This window comes from Trachinotus anak, unplaced genomic scaffold, assembly GCF_046630095.1.
Source record: "Trachinotus anak isolate AG129_WGS33_773 ecotype Australia unplaced genomic scaffold, CSIRO_AGI_Tana_v1 ptg000001l, whole genome shotgun sequence".
In the NCBI taxonomy this organism is placed as follows: Eukaryota; Metazoa; Chordata; class Actinopteri; order Carangiformes; family Carangidae; genus Trachinotus; species Trachinotus anak.
The window spans coordinates 3724645-3744406 of NW_027273852.1; the positions used below are offsets into that span (position 1 = coordinate 3724645).

Here is a 19762-nt window from a genome sequence, read left to right on the forward strand (position 1 = left end):
CGAACGAACAGACTGCTTGTTTGAGCCAAACACTGCATGCTTTCTGCATGGTCATCGCAAGAACATTGATCCAGTATACTCTGTAAATTCTCATTGATGGCTAAACAATGACTTTTTCATCTTCAGTCATTCTTTTTTTTTTTTTTTAAATGACTGCACATCTGAGTGCGATTAAAGACTTCTCTGGTCTCTGGTTTCTAGATAAATAATGTTTGTGAGTTGAAATTGCCTTTTGCATTGCATGGAAAGTGAATTGCATTATTGTTATCTTTCTCATTTGCTCTGTGAGATAATGCTTTCATCCCAAAACATGATGAGGTGTAATGAGAACCTCATACACACACATAAACGCATACTGCATATTCCTGCACAATGCACACCCCCCCAGGCGGACAACCACATTTCTAACAGGACATGGTGCCAACAGGCCCTCCTGCAGGGATGGCAATTTATTGTAAACAGGGGGAAAATGGGCCAGGAAGCCTTAAAGAGGAGCACTCTCTCCTATAAATCTCTCTAACTGTCATTGTGTAACTACAACTTCAAATAGACCGTGTTATTACTGTCAGCGTGCCCACGGATGAGCTGGAAAACAATGGCTCATCTGAGAGTGAGGTCTATCCCCATGTGATGGTGACCTTTCTGACACACTCATGAGATGATAAGTTGAAAATGTGCCAATATATAATGTAGCTATTAGGATGACAGCCTCTCTAATGCTTTTCAGAAAGACATCTATTTGTGCTTTTTAGGAAAGGCAAACAATACCGATGCAAAATGAAACCTTTCTTCTTCATGAAAACTGAAATCCAAGCCACTGCAAAAGATTTAGATGAGATGTAAGTTGAAGTATCTAAACTCGGTAGCCTGTACAGCTTCATGTACCTGTAATAAGAGCTTGTTCATGCCACACATCTATAAATCATCCAGTCACATTTAGCCTGCTATCTAGCTACAGCATAGAGTGATTGTAGATCTGTATTAAAATGTGCATTAAAATGAATCTGCAAGTTCAGCTGTAATTTTTCCAAGTTGTCAGTATCAAACAAACACACATCTCTCTCTCTCTCTCTCTCTCTCTCTCTCTCTCACTCTCACTGTCTTCCGATTAGATGTCAATGACATCAACAACAAAAAAAGCATTAAAAGATTTATGTCTAACGTCCTCCTTGGATACACCACTGCGTTGGCTCTCCTGCGGGGCAGTGGCATGACTTTCCATAATTACACATAATTATTTGGCCATCAAGTTCTATTTCTAGCTCTAAATGAATCTTTTCTCATTTACTTTGTAATCTATTACCAGCACACAGCTCAATAAGACAGGGATGCATTAGCAGAAAATTTTCACAAGCACTTAACCCTGAACCAGCTTTCGATAATAGTAGCTATGGTCAAAGGTCTTTTTCACACACATAATTAGAATGACCGTACCTATCATAGTGAGTCAATACCTCCATGTCACAGTTCAAATGAGTATTGCATATGATCAATTATTACTTGGAGGGAAAAAACATTGGTGAGCACAGAAAACTCTGGTAAAGCCAAAGTTTACAGTCACAACACCACCATCATTGTTATAATCGTATCTGTATTTTACTGTGGCTAGCACAACAATTCATCTGTTGTTCAACAGTTTGAGAGCTGGAAATAATAATTCTCTATCTGGAGGAGAATTAATATATATTATATGTTATATGATATTAAATATTACATAAAATACAGCACTCCTCAATGTGATAAATATGCAGTCAAAAAAACATAAAAATATATAAAAAAATCAATCCTTTGTTGAATTAATGTTGAGCGCAAACAAGAGCTTGTTGGCTGTATTTCAGGTTATTGGGTTATGATTTCACAGCAATATTCATTCCAGTTATCAAATAATAATAAGCATGTATGTAATTCAGCCACTCCACAGAATTTACTTTTCTAATTACTAGATTGAAGCTACGATTAACCTTTGTTTCTGAAGTCAGTGCTATTTACCATCTGCGTGGCTGAAAGCTTTTGAGAGATTCGAAAAATATTGCCTTTCTGGTTGGCAGTACTTCAGACTGTCTTAACAATATGCATGTTTTATAATGCAGGGAAACACCTCGCTTTTTGGGCTGGGCCTGTGGGAGGGAGGCATTGCTCTACACCTCTTAATTACACCTCATTGGCCTTAGGTAGTTTCATCAGCTGTTGGCTTCATCCAAAAGTCTTTCCTTCTAATGAAGGAGAGAGATGAGTTTAGCACCTGGGTGCAGTGGGATGAAACATTTAAATTCTAATTTTATTATCCAATTTCTAAATCATATTTTTTTTCTTTTAGAATTTTCAGGTATTTCACATTCAGTATGTATTTTCAGACCCCAGCAGACCACAACACGGGAGATAACTAATGCTGCCACAGAGCTGTGCAATGGATTTCAGGGTTTCTGCCTAAGTCTCAACACTGGCTATTCTTGTGCAAGGTATATCTTCCCATGTTGTCAATACAGGTCACAGAGATTTTAAGAATGTCATGGTGTCCTTGAGCAAGACTGAATCCCAATTTGTGAAGTCTTAAGTAAAGAAAAGGCTGAATGTGTATTATGATGTCACACTGACCTTGACCTTTGACCACCAAAGTCTAATCAGTTTGTCCTTGAGTCCAAGTGAAAGTGTGTACCAAATAAGAAGAAATTCCCTCAAGGCATTACGGAGATATTATGTTCAAAAGGCCAAAACCATGTTTTAAGAGTTCGCCATGACCTGGACCTTTGACCACCAAAGTCTAATGAGTTCCTCCTTGAGTCCAAGAGGATATTTGTGTCAAGTTTGAAGGGACTCCCTTGAGGAGTTTGAGATATTGCATTCACAAGACCCGAATCATGTTTTGTGAGGTCACTGTGACCTTTGACTTTTGGTCACCCCAACCTAATCAGATTGTCCTTGAGTCCAGGTGAATTTTTTTGCCAAATTTGAAGAAGTTTCTTCAAGGCGTTACTGAGATATTGCGTTCACAAAGCCAAAACCTTGTTTTGTAAGGTCACCACAACCTTGACCTTTGACCACCAAAATCTAATAACTTCATCCAAGTGAATGTTTGTGTCAAATTTGAAGAGGTACCACTGAAGCCTTACTGAGATATTGTGTCCACAAAAATGGGGTGAACGGACAACCTGAAAACAATATGCCTATGCATCAAAGGCAGCACTGATAAACAGCAGATGACCATAATTTCATTGCGTGTGATCCTTGTCTAGCTGCTAATCCAGAGACGTTAGACACAAGTTGAGCTGTTTGGGCCTAATTTAGGACGTATGAACAGCAAGGCATGCTGTCACACAACTCAATGCTTTTGAATTAATTATGTGAATATGAAGTTCATTCTGAATATGAATGCTGTGACCTCAAAACCAGGTTGTGTTTCACATATAGCCAATAAACAAAGAATATGTCAAAGGATTTAAAGACAGAGATTACAACATTTATTACCCTCCACTTGTACGCTTAGTTTACCAAATCAAGCCAAGAGGAAACTCACCAGAATAATGCCAAGAACATTAGAGGGAACCTCAGCTTCAAACAGCTTGAAACCAACCAAGTGCTGGCATAAGTAGTTGAAAATTTAGTGTTGTAACCAATAGCCAAAACCAATAAATAAGCCACGGGCAGATCTGTGGGGAAGCAATAAAAACTCTCAACAAATGAGTGGCTGTAATGAACTGTATCTACTGTTTTCTACCCCGCTTTTCTAAACAGGAACCGCAGCAAAGCTCAAAGTTTCCACAGAGAAACAGCCAGCACCATCATCACAGTTTACTGACATTTGCCAGGCACAAAAAACACCTAGTGGAATTGAGCCAAGACATCCAATCATGACATGACAAACACAAAGAAAGCACCAAATGCTTAATTTCGGTGATACACCTATGGTGAAAAAACATACATTTGTAAGATTTACAATGATGTTCAGCCTTCTGCCTTTAAGTTAGTACTTGTGGGCAACCACTTCAATTGGATCAGTCATTACCCCGAGTTGCAGAATGCTGTCAGGAGCAGTGGAATATGGAGAGCGGACATGATTATTTCCTCCATAAATCTGTCGTGGAGTGGCACAAGCGGGACTGTTGGCATACAAGCTTGCTGATTAAATGCTATCATCTATCTGCTGGTACGCTTAAAAAAAAATGAGTGGACCACAATAACACCTCAGGCTTATATTTTATGTGCTGACATCCCTAGAAGTGACCATTTCTAATTTTGTCATTAAATAACATCTGTGTTCAACTGTGACAGGTGGACATGAGGATACACAACTGTATCTTCAAGCTTGACCATTTACTCATGACATACATCAATGCTCAAAAGTGATTTGAACACTTGATTAATATCCCATGTGATACATGTAGTGTGTAGCAGAAAGGGGCTTAATTATCAAGTACTGGTAATTATCTAATAATTATGTTCCTCTCATCTTTAGTATGGCTGCAACTTGTTTAAAAGAAAAAAAATGGTCTAAACTACTTAACAGAAATACATTTATGACAGAGGCTGCATCAAGGCCACAGTGTTAATTAAGAGAGCCTTTATTCTCAAACCTACATATATCCTGTGTTTTTATGTGGCATTCGCAACACAGCAGCCAGCGGTTGAACAGAAAGTGTCAAGGCACGACACCTTATTCAACAAACCTTGTTTCATTTCCCCTCTGACCTGTGCTTGCAACAAGCGGGCAGACATGCCTGAAGTACAAATGGGAAACATAGTGACTTTGCTGTACTACATATACAGGATGGGATGAAGATCTTAGTCACCCGAACAGGTGATTTTCTTTCAACCGAAATATATAGAGCCTATAATTGGTGAACTGCTCCACACAACCCAATTATCTAAATGAACAGGATGGTATGTGAAAATGATTCATCTGCCACAGTCTTACAAGCTAATCAGAAAAATTCAGTGCATGTCTTCGTACAGCTGATAACTGGTGAATCGTATGCTTTTTAATTTGTCATGTTTTATATCAGGATTTGACATGTAGCACCTTGTTTTTGAGGGATCACTATACACACACACACACACACACACACACACACACACACACACACACACACACACATATATATATATATATATATATATATATATATATATTTATATATCTATAAATAAAACAGTATGGAAAGCATTTCCTCAGTGTCCACACAAACAAGGTCACCTGTCTCGTAACTCTGCTGATGTCTTGCACACACACAAACCTCCCACCACACACACAACGTACAGCAGAGGAGTGCTGGAGGTGGACAGGAAGGATGTTTCTTAACAGGACAGTGCCAGAGTGGATGGTGTGGAGGCCCTTGGCATTAATACAATGAGAAATAACCATCTGACTGGCACAGTGGAAATAGCATCTATACCACTTGATATCTCAGCATTTGACAGCAAACACTTGAGGGAGTTATGACAAAACTCAAATGTCTCCAGTAATTATAGATCCAATTTGTGTGTTTCTCTGAGAGCTCTGCTTTGACATCTGTGAGCTCTCTGTGGCAGTCTCTCAGGGTATCTTCTTTTCAGACATGGGCTGTACTGTAAAATACAGTGTTGGAGTGAAGATCTACCATTTTATTAGCATCTGAGTATTTGTTGGTGTTTTTGTTTTTCTTTAAATACCAATTGCAAAAATCAGTGATAATTCCAGTTAAAAGTCTAAGAAAAACCAGAAAGTCATACTGGCAAATGTGTCAGACGAAACCGAACATAAAAATGAACATATGCTCAATCCCAAGGGAAGTGTGATTCAAAGGATCTGGAGTGAAATATTGTAAATATGTCACTATAAATATGTACTTGGCCAAACAAGACAGACGTTATAATGTTTTATTGTTTGCATTTTCAAACAGAATGTTTCACTTTTAACATTTCAGTGGTGAAAGCAGGACTAGCCAATAAGTTTGGGTGGGGTTGCTGGAGTGTAACTTTCTCAAATCTAATGAAGAGCAGAGCAGAGCTGTGTGAACTGGCAGACCCAACCCACAGCTTAATCCAGTGCCTTCACTTTGTCTCTTGCATTTTAAGTTTTGTAAAAACTTCGATCAACTGGGAAAAAAGAGGGAAAAAAAAAACCACCATCACTCTTATTGCAGCCACATGCATACGTCTTCAACATGTGCGAAAGAAATCCCAAACGTGACAGACCTGATGTGCCAAATATGTTGGATGGCTGAACAATATCGCTTTGGGGCTCCCTGAAAATGCATCTAGTTAGTTCTTTAATTACTATTTTCCCACTTGGACACAAGAGTGGGCAACAGATCCACAACAACAGGTTTTCAGTAGGGTGATGCATGTATTATTCATCTTGATTAACTAATTCTTGACCACATTTTACCAATCCAGAAAATCTTACAGACTACCTCATTAACGGCACACATACAGTTTACTTCACAGCCAAACTCCTACATAGTCTGTTCAACAATGTGGCCATTCTTGCTCATTATTTTCACGGTGGCACTTTCTCTTCCTCTCTCTCCCTGCCTATCTATCTCTCTCCCTATTTTTCTTGCTCACTCAACCATGAGACGAGAGGATGAGTTGTGGAGCAGTGTAAATTTCATCTCTGTCAAGCCAGCCACTTCCGGCTGACGCTCGAGGGGAAACATCTGCTGGCGTGTGCGACGCCAGACTTTGGCCAGAGAGTGGTTCACATTGGGTGATAACAGAACAAGTGTTTGTTAGAGAGGAGGGCTAGCCATTAAGATTGAGGATATTCACTGTCATGCTGCATCCTAACAGAGACTTAATGAAGTACCAAGGACCAAATGTAAATCAGAAAGCTGAACAGTGAAGTACACCACCTTAAGGAAAAAGCTGGGTTTTTTGGGATCATGTGGAGAAGTCAGTTGTGTGACCATCCCGGATTTGATTAGTTTAACATAACAGCAGAGAGAAGTAACCTTGCGCCTCTATGCCTGTTGAATTAGAGTAGAGGTTATCGTATCTTTCCACCCACACCTTGGACAGATGTACTTGACTTTAAATGGCCAATTTGTTAATGTTAACGCTGAGCCCTTGTCCACCCTCAGAATAAATCCACAAGGGCACTGGCTACAGCGAGCTCCTGTTTCAGTGGTGAGGGTTATTACAGGGCAATACAACTGGGGCCATATAGACCTTGTTAGTGGGCACTTAACCATCTGTACACAGATCTCCACAAGAGCACACTGGAATATTTTTCACACAACTGTGCCTCATCTCCATACTGACCTCTACAAACTAAAGAGTTTCACGCCCACTCAAGCATACAGGTAACATCCATAGAAGACGTCCCCTCTTTAAATGATGACCCCATGAGAGATACGCTGTCACAAAATATTCAGACCTACAGATCCAACCGGACTATGGAATATCAAAAGCTCCCATCTGCTCACTTCTCCCTTGCTACCCCTCTTCTTTTTGTTACTTAACACTGCCCTGTCTTTATGCCAAGGAAAGGACATGTCTTGCAAGGCAAATGATGTGGTCTGACTGCAGAAAATGAACAGGTCAACCAGGAGTCCCACTGGCTGATGGGTCATTGAAATGCAAGCAGAATGCAACAAGCCCTTTGTGTATTTATGTGACAGCATTGGGCTGCAACACAGCTAGGGCTGAGGGAAAATATATTCCAAAAGCATTCTGGAGATGTGTAAAAAATGAAGATGCAAACTACTTCATGTTCCATACTAATGTTCCTGGTAAGAAAATGCTGTATGTCTGTGTAAGCATAAAGCAGGGACGACACTATTAGCATTTAGTGAACTAATTTCTTTACATTTAGCAATGGCCTTCCTATTACATCGACATGGTAGTGAACACGAGTGGACTCGAAATATCGATTGCCCTCGTCTGCATTCTATTGTATGTGTCCCTGGAAACAATCAAGTCAGTGAAGAAGTGACTTGAGAACAATGTAGATGGATGATGAGGTCAACTGTGTTTGCTCGCTTTTGCTGCGTCTCTGTATGAAAATTGAAATGCATTACTCTAATGCCCAATGAGCAAGTGTTGGCCCTAAAGAACATCTGCATGAGTTCATTTCCACTTTAATGGCACACTGATAACAAAAGCATAAACATAATGTAAAAACTGTCACCTTCCACAATTGGAAGGATGTTTTGTATATAGAACAACTGGTGCAAGCCTTACCTGGTTTTTCAGATCCAGCTTGGGGCATGGGCGTCCACCATTGAAAGCTTTCTCCCTGAGCCACTTGGACCTGATCTTCAACCCGCTGCCGCAGGATGCACTGCAGGCTGACCAGGCTGACCAGTCACTGAGCTTACAGTCTAGGGGGCAAGGAACGTGGCAAACCTCCACCATGTAGCCTGAAATTGAGCATTGGGAGATGACAGGAGGAGGTCTGATTTAGACTTGGTCAGCAGCTGCAGTGAGGATCACATTAATAATGTCAGACAGACATGCCACTGCCCTGTGCTCCACCAGAGCACACCGTGACACAGAGAGCTAATTATCTGACTAATGAGTGTCTCATTCCTACACTGCCAACATGGCTTAGTGAAACTGCTCAAGGGTTTTCACACTGTATAATACTTTTTATTCTCTACTTTTGTTTGTTTGCTGTCTTAGATATCATAATCATAATTATTCACCTGACTTTTTTTCACACTCAAATGAAATATGTAGATAAATAGGGCAATAGTGCAGCAACCAGCAACATGTCTAATAACCACCACCCGAAATGTGGCATGGCAATTATTTACACATACAGCATACAGCAAGTAGTGGATATGTTCTTTTAATCTGACTCCAAGTTTTCAAGTTTCCAAGTTTTGTATAAAATCGCTGTGAAACTGCGAATATGTCAATTTCCCACATAGCTAGCTGGCTTTCTAGCTACATCCATGGAAAATAGTGGCAGGTGTGTTAGCATTAAATTTATTCTCTGAAACCAACTTTTTTATTTAAATGAATATATAAACATGAATAGATCTTAGCAACTGCTTAAAATTACGCAAGTGAGAGGGCAAAACTAAATCAAATGACCCATTTCCAACAAGAAATTGGCTAACATGAACAATGTTGGGTTCAATGAATGAAGTGAAGCGAAATGCAGGCTTAGCATTATGGAGGACCACAAATGTCATGGAAATACAAATAAAAGCATTTCATTAATTACAATAAAAATGGGGATTCATAAATATGTTAAACTATCAATAGACTATTCAAATGAAGAAGAAGTTTACAAAAACAACATAAAACAATCAATGAGTACATAATTTAATATATGTAAAATTCTATTTGAAAATACATATTATGCATCTAAATAAACATTACTTTGTAATTTAGTTGATACATTTATAGATAATAATTAATTAATTTGCAAGTAAATTAATGTATCCCTACTTTTATTGTACAATTATTTATAATTAATAATATTCATTAATAAAATGCTGCATTACCATTTCAGTGACATTTGTGCTCCTCTATAAATCGGATGTTGTAGGACTGTAAAGTGCTAATGTTATGCTAGTTAAAAGTTACAAATTCATGGAATATATTTCTGTTAGTCCTACCTGAGTCTGTGCAGAGCATAGGGTTGACCAAGTGTCCCCGCTGGTCAATGCAGGCCACAGCTCTGTAACGCAGACCTTTGCCACACTCCTTTACCTCCCGGTGGCTCATCCAGCCCTGCAGGGACCCTGAGACTGAAGGATCAGGGAGGATGCAAACAGACCAGTTCCCATAGGGCTGAGACAAAAACTCATCACAGGGACAAGCCTCTGTCTCCTCCAGTGGGTACAACTCCTCATTTAGGCAAAGCTCCTTTTTTTTGCTGCGACCTGCATAAGAAAAGATGAACAAAACAATGCAAAGTTACTGTGCATGGATAGGACACAAAGCTAATGTTTTCCCATGCTGGAATAGACGCTGAGATGCTGAATGCAGAAATAGGTTTAAGTAGAAGTAATTAAGTAAGTTTCTTTATGATTACTCCTTACATATTTAAACTCTTACAATGTCAGCAGGTGAGCAAAAGAATGTCACTTGTTAATTTGTATCACTGCAGCTGTGAAAGACAGAGGCCATATACCGGCTGTCATGCTAAATTTATTTTTAACACTGTTTTCTCCTTAGGTGTGACACACATCTTCCTAGGCTCCATCACCTTCCTAATATGGTAACTTTTCCCTTAATGCTAGCTAACACTGTATCCAACATCTCACCTGTAACCACAGGCTTGTTTTCTGGCTGGTAACATCACTACTGCACAAATCATTGTCTGTACCTTAACTGTCAGCTCCTGCAGTTATTGGACTGGTTTAGAAACTGGAACTATTTCATTATTCTCACCCACATTTGAGCCCAAACCACAGTTGTGCCCAATTATATATATATTGTAAAAATGGAGAAAAGACAGTGTCGATCTAGCCCAGTGTGAAATGTGTCACCATCCAATCACCTTGTGTAATGCTGCATTAACAGAGACAATGAGATGAGACAGTTGTTATATGGTAATTCTTTTTCAAATGATATTAAAGATAGTCCTCTTTCAAAAAATAATTTCAAATATGTACATTCATAAAGAAAGTTATTGCATGACATTTAATGAAACAAATAAATATTGCATTGGACAAGTGTGACATTTTAAGTAACAAAAGCAACACAAATAAAAAGCTAAACTGTTTCTAACAGTGTCTCTTCTCTCTTCTGAAGAGCATATGACAAACAAAAGATTTGCTTGTACAAAATGCGTGTACCAGTGAATTCTGCAGTTTTAGGACTACAATATGTTTGGTCCTTTAGATGTTGTATACCACTTTGCTGCTAATTTTAACCGTCCGATTATCCTTGGGGTCAATTTGACCCATTCAATGATTAATGTCTCTGACTACATGGTTGCCATCATGATTGGTGGGTAGGGGGATTAGGTTTTATTTAATGGGCTATTTGGATAGTCTACAAAGAAAATTTTGATAATAAAGATTTTCTGGAAGTTTAAATTGCTGGGGTCTAATAGTTTTGTCCAGGGGAAACTAATGCAAACTAATACTTGTGTGAAACATCCTCAAAAGGCACCCTGAATAACCCCAGGGAATGATTAGTGCTGTTTGCAAGCATATTAAACTTTAATGTTTGTCTTTATTTTAAAACCCCTTAGGGGAATGGTGCACACTTAACATCTGGAAGCTCTGGAAGGTTAAAACGAAGTATTTGTTTTTCTCCACAATATAGAAACAACACATTCTGTGTGAGTGTTGTCATGGTGTGTAGGTATGTCAGTGTCATGGAACACATTTGTTATATTATATTTTCATATTCATAAAAATCCATTAAAAAATATGCCATTTATATGCACATGTATCATATTTTGGCATAGCACATACAGACACTGTGCGTTACCATGAAGACCAGAGAGAGTAAAATCTGATGCAGCTGCATCCACTGAGGAGGAAAAATTTCTCCTGATGAGCACAGTGGTTGCAGGTTATTATCAGTGATCAACAGTGCGCAGACATGATGAGACGTGATTCTAGGGACAGTAATGAAGAAAAGGCCAGATAATGGAAAACTGTGCAGGTATTCACACACTGTTATATTATTAGTCACTGATGTTCAGCTCAGGAGTTACTCTCTGATTAAGTGCTGTAATTCTCTTTTTGGTATATCCACTTTCCTACATCTGTCTCGTCTTGTTTTATGCCACTTAATAATTTCATATATTTCCCAGAATGCCAGGAGACAACAGAGAGAGAGGTATTTTTCAGTATTCTCCCTTCTAATCCACAAAATACATGTCTTATGAGTTGTCATGTCATCTACTGAGATGTCTTTTGATATAGTATTTGGCACCAAAATCTTCTTAGAAATCAAACCTGATTTTAACTGCACCTGAGACATGATGTCAACATTTATCACTGAATATTAGAGATTGATTTATTCAGTTGTGATTTTTTTTTCTCATCTTTAAAATCTAAATTAAACTCTAAAACACCAGCTCCAAGTCCTTTATCTAATGAGGGTGATTTTTTTTTTATTTTTATTTCAAGCATAAGACCTCCATTAAGACCTCCATTATGACTATTAGAGCTAGACTCTCAATATAGTACACCTCTGGCTTCAAATAATTAGTTATGTCCATTATATCTGTTAAGTATGAATATATTAGCTTGAGCAGGAGCGAACCATAGAAGCTGAAAGGCATATGTTCCTCTCAGACAGTGTCAGTTTTAATATCTGGACAAGTAACAAACACAACCTATCAAGCTGTCCATCTGCTCAAAAATCTTTCTCATGATTGACTGTCTGCTTCACATCATAAGATTTGAGAAAAGACAGATGTTGTTATGTCCTCAACAGCTATAGATATCCTGCTGTCATTGACACAGTAGTGTTACTATGGAAAAGTCACTGTCAACATCTCTTCATGTACATGTCAAAGTTAATGAAATTATGCATTTGATAAGAGCACTGGATCCCATTCATAGCATGTAATATAGAGAGACAGCCCAAGGTAATGGAAGTGGAGTTTGGCAAATGAAAGCATTTGACATCTCTTCATTTTTCATTATTCTGTAATGCAAACTTGCTACAATTCAGTTTCCCTCAAAACTGTTTCTTAGCAGGATGAAAATGTCTCTGAAACTGTATTTAGACAGTGAATCCCTGACAAATACAATTTTTTAAGACCAAGATGAATTGTAATAACTTTTAACTTTTCATCTAGAGGCAACATCAGGTCAAAATCTGAACTTGGTGTTTGGGAGTAAATAGTTTGGCTACATGAAACAGGATTACAAAAGAAAAAAAAAATGAAATTACAAAATAAATGTAGTTGGACTCTGTTAGAGTCTATTGGTATTGAAAAGTAATCGAATGTAATAAGTTGCATTACTTTGATGAAGTAATTAAAACAGTTACCTATTATGTTTGCAAAAGTAATGACATTCCCAGCAACTTCAGCTGTATTTGTATTGTCTTAAAATGCCTGTGCTTTTTTTTCTTATGCTTTAAATGAAAACAAATCCAACATAACTGAACAAGGGACAGCAGGTTACATATTATGATATATTGCTTTTATGCTCATACAGTATTGTTGTTGAGATGATTATTTTCTTGTTGTTCGGTTAAAATAAATCATGCTGGTCCAAAGAGAACAGAGCCAATCAACACTTTGCAGAAAATGTGCAAGTATGGCTTTAATGAACTGCAATCCACAGAGAATACAAAAATTGGTATGTAATTGTCATAATTAAAGTAAACACCTTGTTTCTGTACTGTAAAATGTAAGTGCTAACAGAATTCCTTGACCTGAGACAGATGGAGAGAGAGTCTCACACACATACACACACACACACAGACGAAGCTGGTGAAGTTTTTGCATTTCTGCTAATCCTGCTATGTACTTGTGCACCCCTATTTATTTCATAGATCCCTGGTGCCCTCTGCCTCCTGCGTGCCAAGTGAGCAGCCCATCTGTTTCCGAAGTGGGTGTGATTGCAAACATTTCTCACAGAGTGTGAACTCACTGCTGTTGCACTCCAATCCACCGACAATCTGTTCAATCTACACCACTGCTGGTGGTTGATTGAACACTGCGAGTGCAACATCACTTCACTTTGACAACTACATTACTGGCAACGGCCCCACACAGGCCTACAGACTGCAATATCCAACTTGTTTTAACAATACGTACTTTAATTAAGCACAGTTTTCAAAATGTAATATTTGTTGTACTGACGCTCCATTAGCAGTGTAACACTTAGCTGTCTTCTTTGTTTCTGCACCACTGTCAAACGTGCTGAAAAGCAGTTGTGAATGTGGACTGAGTGAAGGAGCTTTAGCTTCCTTGTGGAATGTCAAGGCCACAGATGAACTACCTTGACTAAGAAGTCAATAGACAGAAAACAGATAATTCTGTTTACTGATAATTCTGATCTCCCCTTCGGTGAAAGGTCAACATGAAGCTTTCCTCCACTTGACTGGAGCAGTGACCCCACCCTAGGTTTTCACTGGCATTATATATTAAAAAAAAATCCCAAAAAAACATGATGGATATTCTACAAGCTTTGTTGATGCTGAATCATGTTTAATTTTTCATCTTAAGTGCTTAGTTTTACAAGTTGGTGATAAGATCTGCTAGACACATTATTACCATGATGTTTGTTCGAATTGGCTGAATTAATCCGTGAATATTTGTTTCTGGAATCAAATCTTAAAAACTGTTTTCTGACTGGGTGAGGCTATTACACAACAAAACCAAGGAAGTCTCAGTGCATCTGGGAACCTACTGACTGGGTGTGAAAATTGGACCTGAAACAGTTTTAAAGTACAAACTGAAAGAAACAACTGTTCCAACAATGACGTTGAGAGCATCCAAATGTGGTTAAATAATATAACAAACAAAGGCACATAACAAAACTTTCAAGCAACCAATACTGCTGACACAGCATAACTTCAATGATTAGACTTAAAACTGCTATATACAGTGTAAATTTAAAGTATATTTTATATTCAAATTACAGTATCTACAGCTCACAATAAATACAAGTCAGTTGCCCCAGAGCATTTGACAGTCTAGTCATAAAGTATCGAGTCTCTCTATTGTAGTATACCTCTCCTATAATATAATGCCTGACATTGAATCCATGTACTGTGCAATAGGTGTATAATAAATCCTACAGGGTTTCTCTCCCTACACTTAAGCTCTATGTTCTTGTTCTATGTTCTCTATGTTCTAACCTCTATGTAACTTTTTTTCCCTTTCTCTTTTTTCTTTTGCAGACATTTGAGTGGATTTCTCTTGAGTTGATTTCAATCAGTCAATCAATCTTAAGTTAAATAGCATAGGTATAAAATGAAATATAAATACATACATTTAGCTTCACAATATTATGAGGCAAATTAAGAGCAGTAACAAAACCAAATCTTGAAATTATAAAACCCGTGAAGTACAGTGAACATAAAAAAAAAAATCCATGAAATAAAATCTAAAGAATTAAGGTCAAGACAGCAAAATGACCCTAAGACCTATAGTATTTTTATAAAAGGCTAGACTACAATGGCACACATGAGGTACTTAAAGGCTTACTGTGACAAAGAAGAGAATCTGAACAGTTTTGAATGGCTCAGTAACAAAGCCGGATAGTGTAGCTAAACCATTTATCTGCAGTTAAGCTCTTACGGATACACACAAACTCTGCTCTCTGATCTGTGGTAGAAATAATTCACAGAACGTAATGTTTGAATACCCATACAACGCTCAACATGCGGCCCGAGAAAGAAATTAGCTACGACTCAATACTTGCCAATATAGCAAAGGGAAAAACATTCATCCTACCATTTACTGAACATTTTCACCATCCAAGTCATATTATCCGTTATTCTGACAGGAGAAAGATTCAAATTACAGCTACAACTGCTCAAATGTGCATCATCTAAACATCAATAAATCACCGGCATATTAGTGTTAAGACATCAATATAATTATAAACAAACTAGAAGACTGGCATACTGAGTTTTCAGTTCTTGGTGAGGTAATTGCAACAGGAACCAACTGAAAATGACATCTTAATTTGTGTTTTGCTGATATTAGAAAGAGGCTTTGATTCTTGTCTCCCTTATTGTCATTTGTTTGTTTGAAGTATTCATATCAACATATCAATCAGGAAAAGATTGCTTATGATGTTTAAAAATGCTACTTGCAGCACTTTTAAAGACGCAAATCATCTGCCAAGGATCATTTTTGTCTATGGGGCAGTGATTGTCACTGTGGCTGAAAAGACTGTACTTCCAGCATACTTACACTCACTTCCTGTAGGTGAGTCACAAGTTTTAGGGGTTTTGCAGAAGCCTGCATTCAAAAATGCATGCTGGGATAGCAATATGGACCTATGACCACTTTATTACAAGGCTAATACCAATCAATTTCCTAGGGCGCCTATTTGCAGGGTGTAGATGGGGGTTGAATGTATCCATTACCAGAATGACCAATCTGCTTTGTATTAGTGTTTGCGGTCAGTCTCTAACATAAAGTGTGTGCATGTTGGTGAAAGAATATAGCAAGGACTAAAAGAAAGAAACAGACCACTGGCTGGCTGTGGGTTGTGACGCTACAGTATCAGTAGTTCATCTAATCTGCATATCTTTAGACTGTGGGAGGGAATCGCAGCACCTGGAGGAAACCCGCATGGAATGAACATATAAATCCTCCACAGAAAGGAAGCAGGCGTCCTGTGGACCTTGGAACAGCCTTGGATAAAAGTGACAGTGGTAACTACTGAGCCACCCACGCTGCACAAAGGAGACAGAATGTCACATATATGCTCATGCCTTGGCAGCAGGAGGAAAAGCAGCCAAACACACACAACAGTCAAACTTTTCACTGAGGCAAACAATCAGGTGTAACATCAAGCCAGAAAAGACAGAGAGAGAGAGAGAGAGAGAGAGAGAGAGATGGTTGTGAGGACATTTTGTTCCATAGAAGAGGGGCATGGCTTGCTCACTTTCTCTGCTGAAGCCCCCAATTTGTAAATTGTATTCTTATGGGTAATATGTACATGATAAAAAGGAGTTTGTTAAATTATGACAACAGAAAAATTATATATACACAGCCCTCAGGGAACTCCTGTCATGATTTGCAAACTAGACAATTATATTCCTTGTATTGTGTATTTTTTTTCTGTGTATTAGTGACAGGGCTGTTATGTTTATAACACTCACAATACTTGCTACTGTTCCCTGTAACATAACCAAAAGCAGCCTTTATTTCTGCCAGTCCACTGACATATGCCAACTTTAGTCTGTGGGAATGGATATTTTATTTATTTTTTTCCAGTTCTACAAAATCCAAGACACATGCTGTACTACTAAAAAGCATTCTGTTTAACAGCCTTCTGGACCTTTAAAATTGAGTTTAGACACAGAGTATACTGTAATATAGCTCAAGGAGGCTTCTCAGAAAAGCTGCATTATCTAAACAGAGGCCTTGGTAAGCTGCCAACATCCTCATCCACACGCAAGAGCTTAAAACCCACAGTGCGTCGTTACCTGACAGATAAATTTAAGCAAGTGTTAAAATAGGCATAAAAGAGTTGAAATAGTGACTTATTATGACCATTACAACCCACTGAACATGAGCATGCACACACTCTTCTCAAAGCAACCCACCACTGAGCTAAGGCTGATGTCATGTGTTGGATTCTAAGAGCATTACAGACGGAGACAGGGTATGTTTACTACAGCCCCTCTGGCATCGGATCAAATATTCATGAAGACAAATAGTATCCAGCCTGGTCTGCAACCACAGCATGTAATTCAGATTTTACCATCTGCACTGAAATAACAGATTACAAACAGTGAGAGACCTAATTTTCGACCTGACATAACACTACAGGGACAGTAGGAAGTTACAGTAACAGAACTACAACAAAAAAAGAGGTTGCATGTTTTTCAAAACACAGGGGTTTATCAGCACATGACGAAATTACTGTAGTACTGTATTGAAATTACTGCTGTAATTACATCAATCCTGAAGATCAAGGTTATACTTAATCTCTTTCATTTAATAATTATTCTCTTGTAATTTTTATTTTCATAATGGTTCTCTTCTAATTCTAATTTTAGCCTCATTTTCTATCATCTTACTTCAGAAATGAAAGGGCTACTGTCTAAAAAACATGAAAATAAAGTTATCCAATCAGATATAGTTTTTATGCTGCCTGGCCAAAGCAAAGGTTAGCTGGCTCACTCATTGGTTAGTAATTCATAACAGGCCTTCCCAAAGGTCAGGACCAGAGCTATCTCACGGGGTTTACCTTTTTCTGTCCAGCGATTTAAGCTAGCAGATCAGTCAGTCCGACTGCAGTCACAGCACAGAGGGCAAATTGACAGGACAGTCTGCAATGGACTTCATACGACAAGACTCAAAACTTGGAGTACTTTTATGAAAAACTATTTAGATCACTTTGATCTGTGGACCCGACCGGACATAAGGAATATAAATTATTTAGGAGAAGACAATCAGACTTGATGACCACTTCAAAGGTAGGGAGTCGCCATCTTTTCATTGTCTGGCTTACGAAGCTTGTTAATCTGAATTAAATATACTTGAGCAAATGGGTTGATTGAAGGCATAACTCACGGTTCACCACTGGTGCTTTGACACTGGTTGATGTAGATTTATACCAGTATAAACAGCAACCAATGAGAGTGTTTTTAATAGCAGTAAAGAATACTACATTTATGTCATTCATGTGAAGTCAGATCTTCCAATAATTGTGAGAATGCTTGACCCAAGAAAACAATTCAAAGACTAATCTGTTGCCTTGAGTGATATTTGTGGCAATAAAAGTAGAGCCTTTACCTGTGAGTGATCGCTTGCGACTTCTGGAAGTGCCACATCCAGTGCATTCAGAGAACTTGGACCATGAAGTTAGAGTGCAATCATCCTTGCAAGCCACTCGGCACTCTCTGATCTGAGGGGGCATGGGGCCCGCCCATCGCAGGCACTCCGTCATATTGGCCGACTCACCCTCCTCCCCAACACAACTGACTCCTGCAAACACAAGGGGGGGAAACAAAGTCACATAATTTATGCAGACAATGCACAAAACACACCCCACCAAGCATTAAGTCAGTGTTATCGTTTTAGAACTTCCTAAAGATATTTTTAATGGTCATTTGTGATACAATAAGTCTGATGTAAGCACAAGGTCACTGTCATGTTCACAGTTTTATGTTTGATTTAACAGGCTCAGAAAGGTTTCAACAGTCCAGTCATAGCATAAGTTACAAAGAATACCCCTGTGCAGCTTTCATATTAAGGTCTATTGGAATGCTAATTCAACCTTCAAGCGCAACACCTTTATCAGATAACTATGATGTATTGAATAAAACAAGTAAGTGATGATAACAGATCAACATGAAAGCTAAATATTTTTGACAGAATGATGTATACCAGTTCTAATCAAAGTATTGGTATCTGATTAAAGAGAAATAAAAACATCACAGCCCAGTGCTGTAGCTGCAATATGTGATTATGTGTGTTAAGAATAATTATTTAGAACACACAGCAAGACCAGATGGATTACCTGGTCTGATGTAGGACTCAATTAACTGAAAGCAGACTTTCAGTCCAGTGTGGCTGCTTTGATAACTTTGGAAAATACCCCTAAGCTATTTTTTTTTTTTTTCATATCTCTTACAGCAAAATGAAAACTGTCACTGAAGTGAGGCCACCCTTTTTCAGACTTTACTACTCTACATAAACAAGTGACCATGTACTCCCCCATGATGCATAGCACAGAGGCCAGGGCTAATCTGTAACAAAAAAATTCATTGCGTTACATTTATTTAAAGTCAAATACATTCAGAGTTAAAAATTTAAATCCTTTGTGTGTTCCCAGCTCTCATGTTTAGGTTTATAGTGTATTCATCAGACCGAACAGCATTTATAAAATGCTGAGACAGTGAAAATGCCTTATTAGTTTTTGTTCAAAATAAGATCGGACTGAAAGAAACAGGAGGTTATTCTTGAGAAACAGTTGAATTGGTTATTACATTATAAAACAAAGTTTATGTTTTGCTCAATATTACTGTATAATAAACACAACCAGCTATAAAAACGACAAAAGTTAGTTCGCACAAATGTCTTAAGAAATTACATATCTTAAAGCATATTATACCGCTGTCACAGGAACTCCCATCAGTATGCAAATATATGCAGTAAGGTGCCTTGAAATCTAATCATTTACTCTACAGAGGGAACTTGTGGTGGAAGAAGGGAAAT

At 38.2% G+C, this 19762-nt stretch overlaps 1 protein-coding gene across 1 annotated transcript in view; it reads right to left on the minus strand.

The window, feature by feature from the left end:
- Window positions 1–19762, minus strand: part of thsd7ba (thrombospondin, type I, domain containing 7Ba) — a 158525-nt gene that overhangs the window by 24630 nt on the left and 114133 nt on the right. The window contains exons 14-16 of the mRNA XM_071497227.1: window positions 18338–18529; window positions 9549–9815; window positions 8161–8339 (exon numbers count right to left, since the gene is read on the minus strand). Of these exons, the coding sequence (XP_071353328.1) occupies window positions 8161–8339; window positions 9549–9815; window positions 18338–18529 (638 nt within the window). The remainder of the gene's footprint in view (window positions 1–8160; window positions 8340–9548; window positions 9816–18337; window positions 18530–19762) is intronic.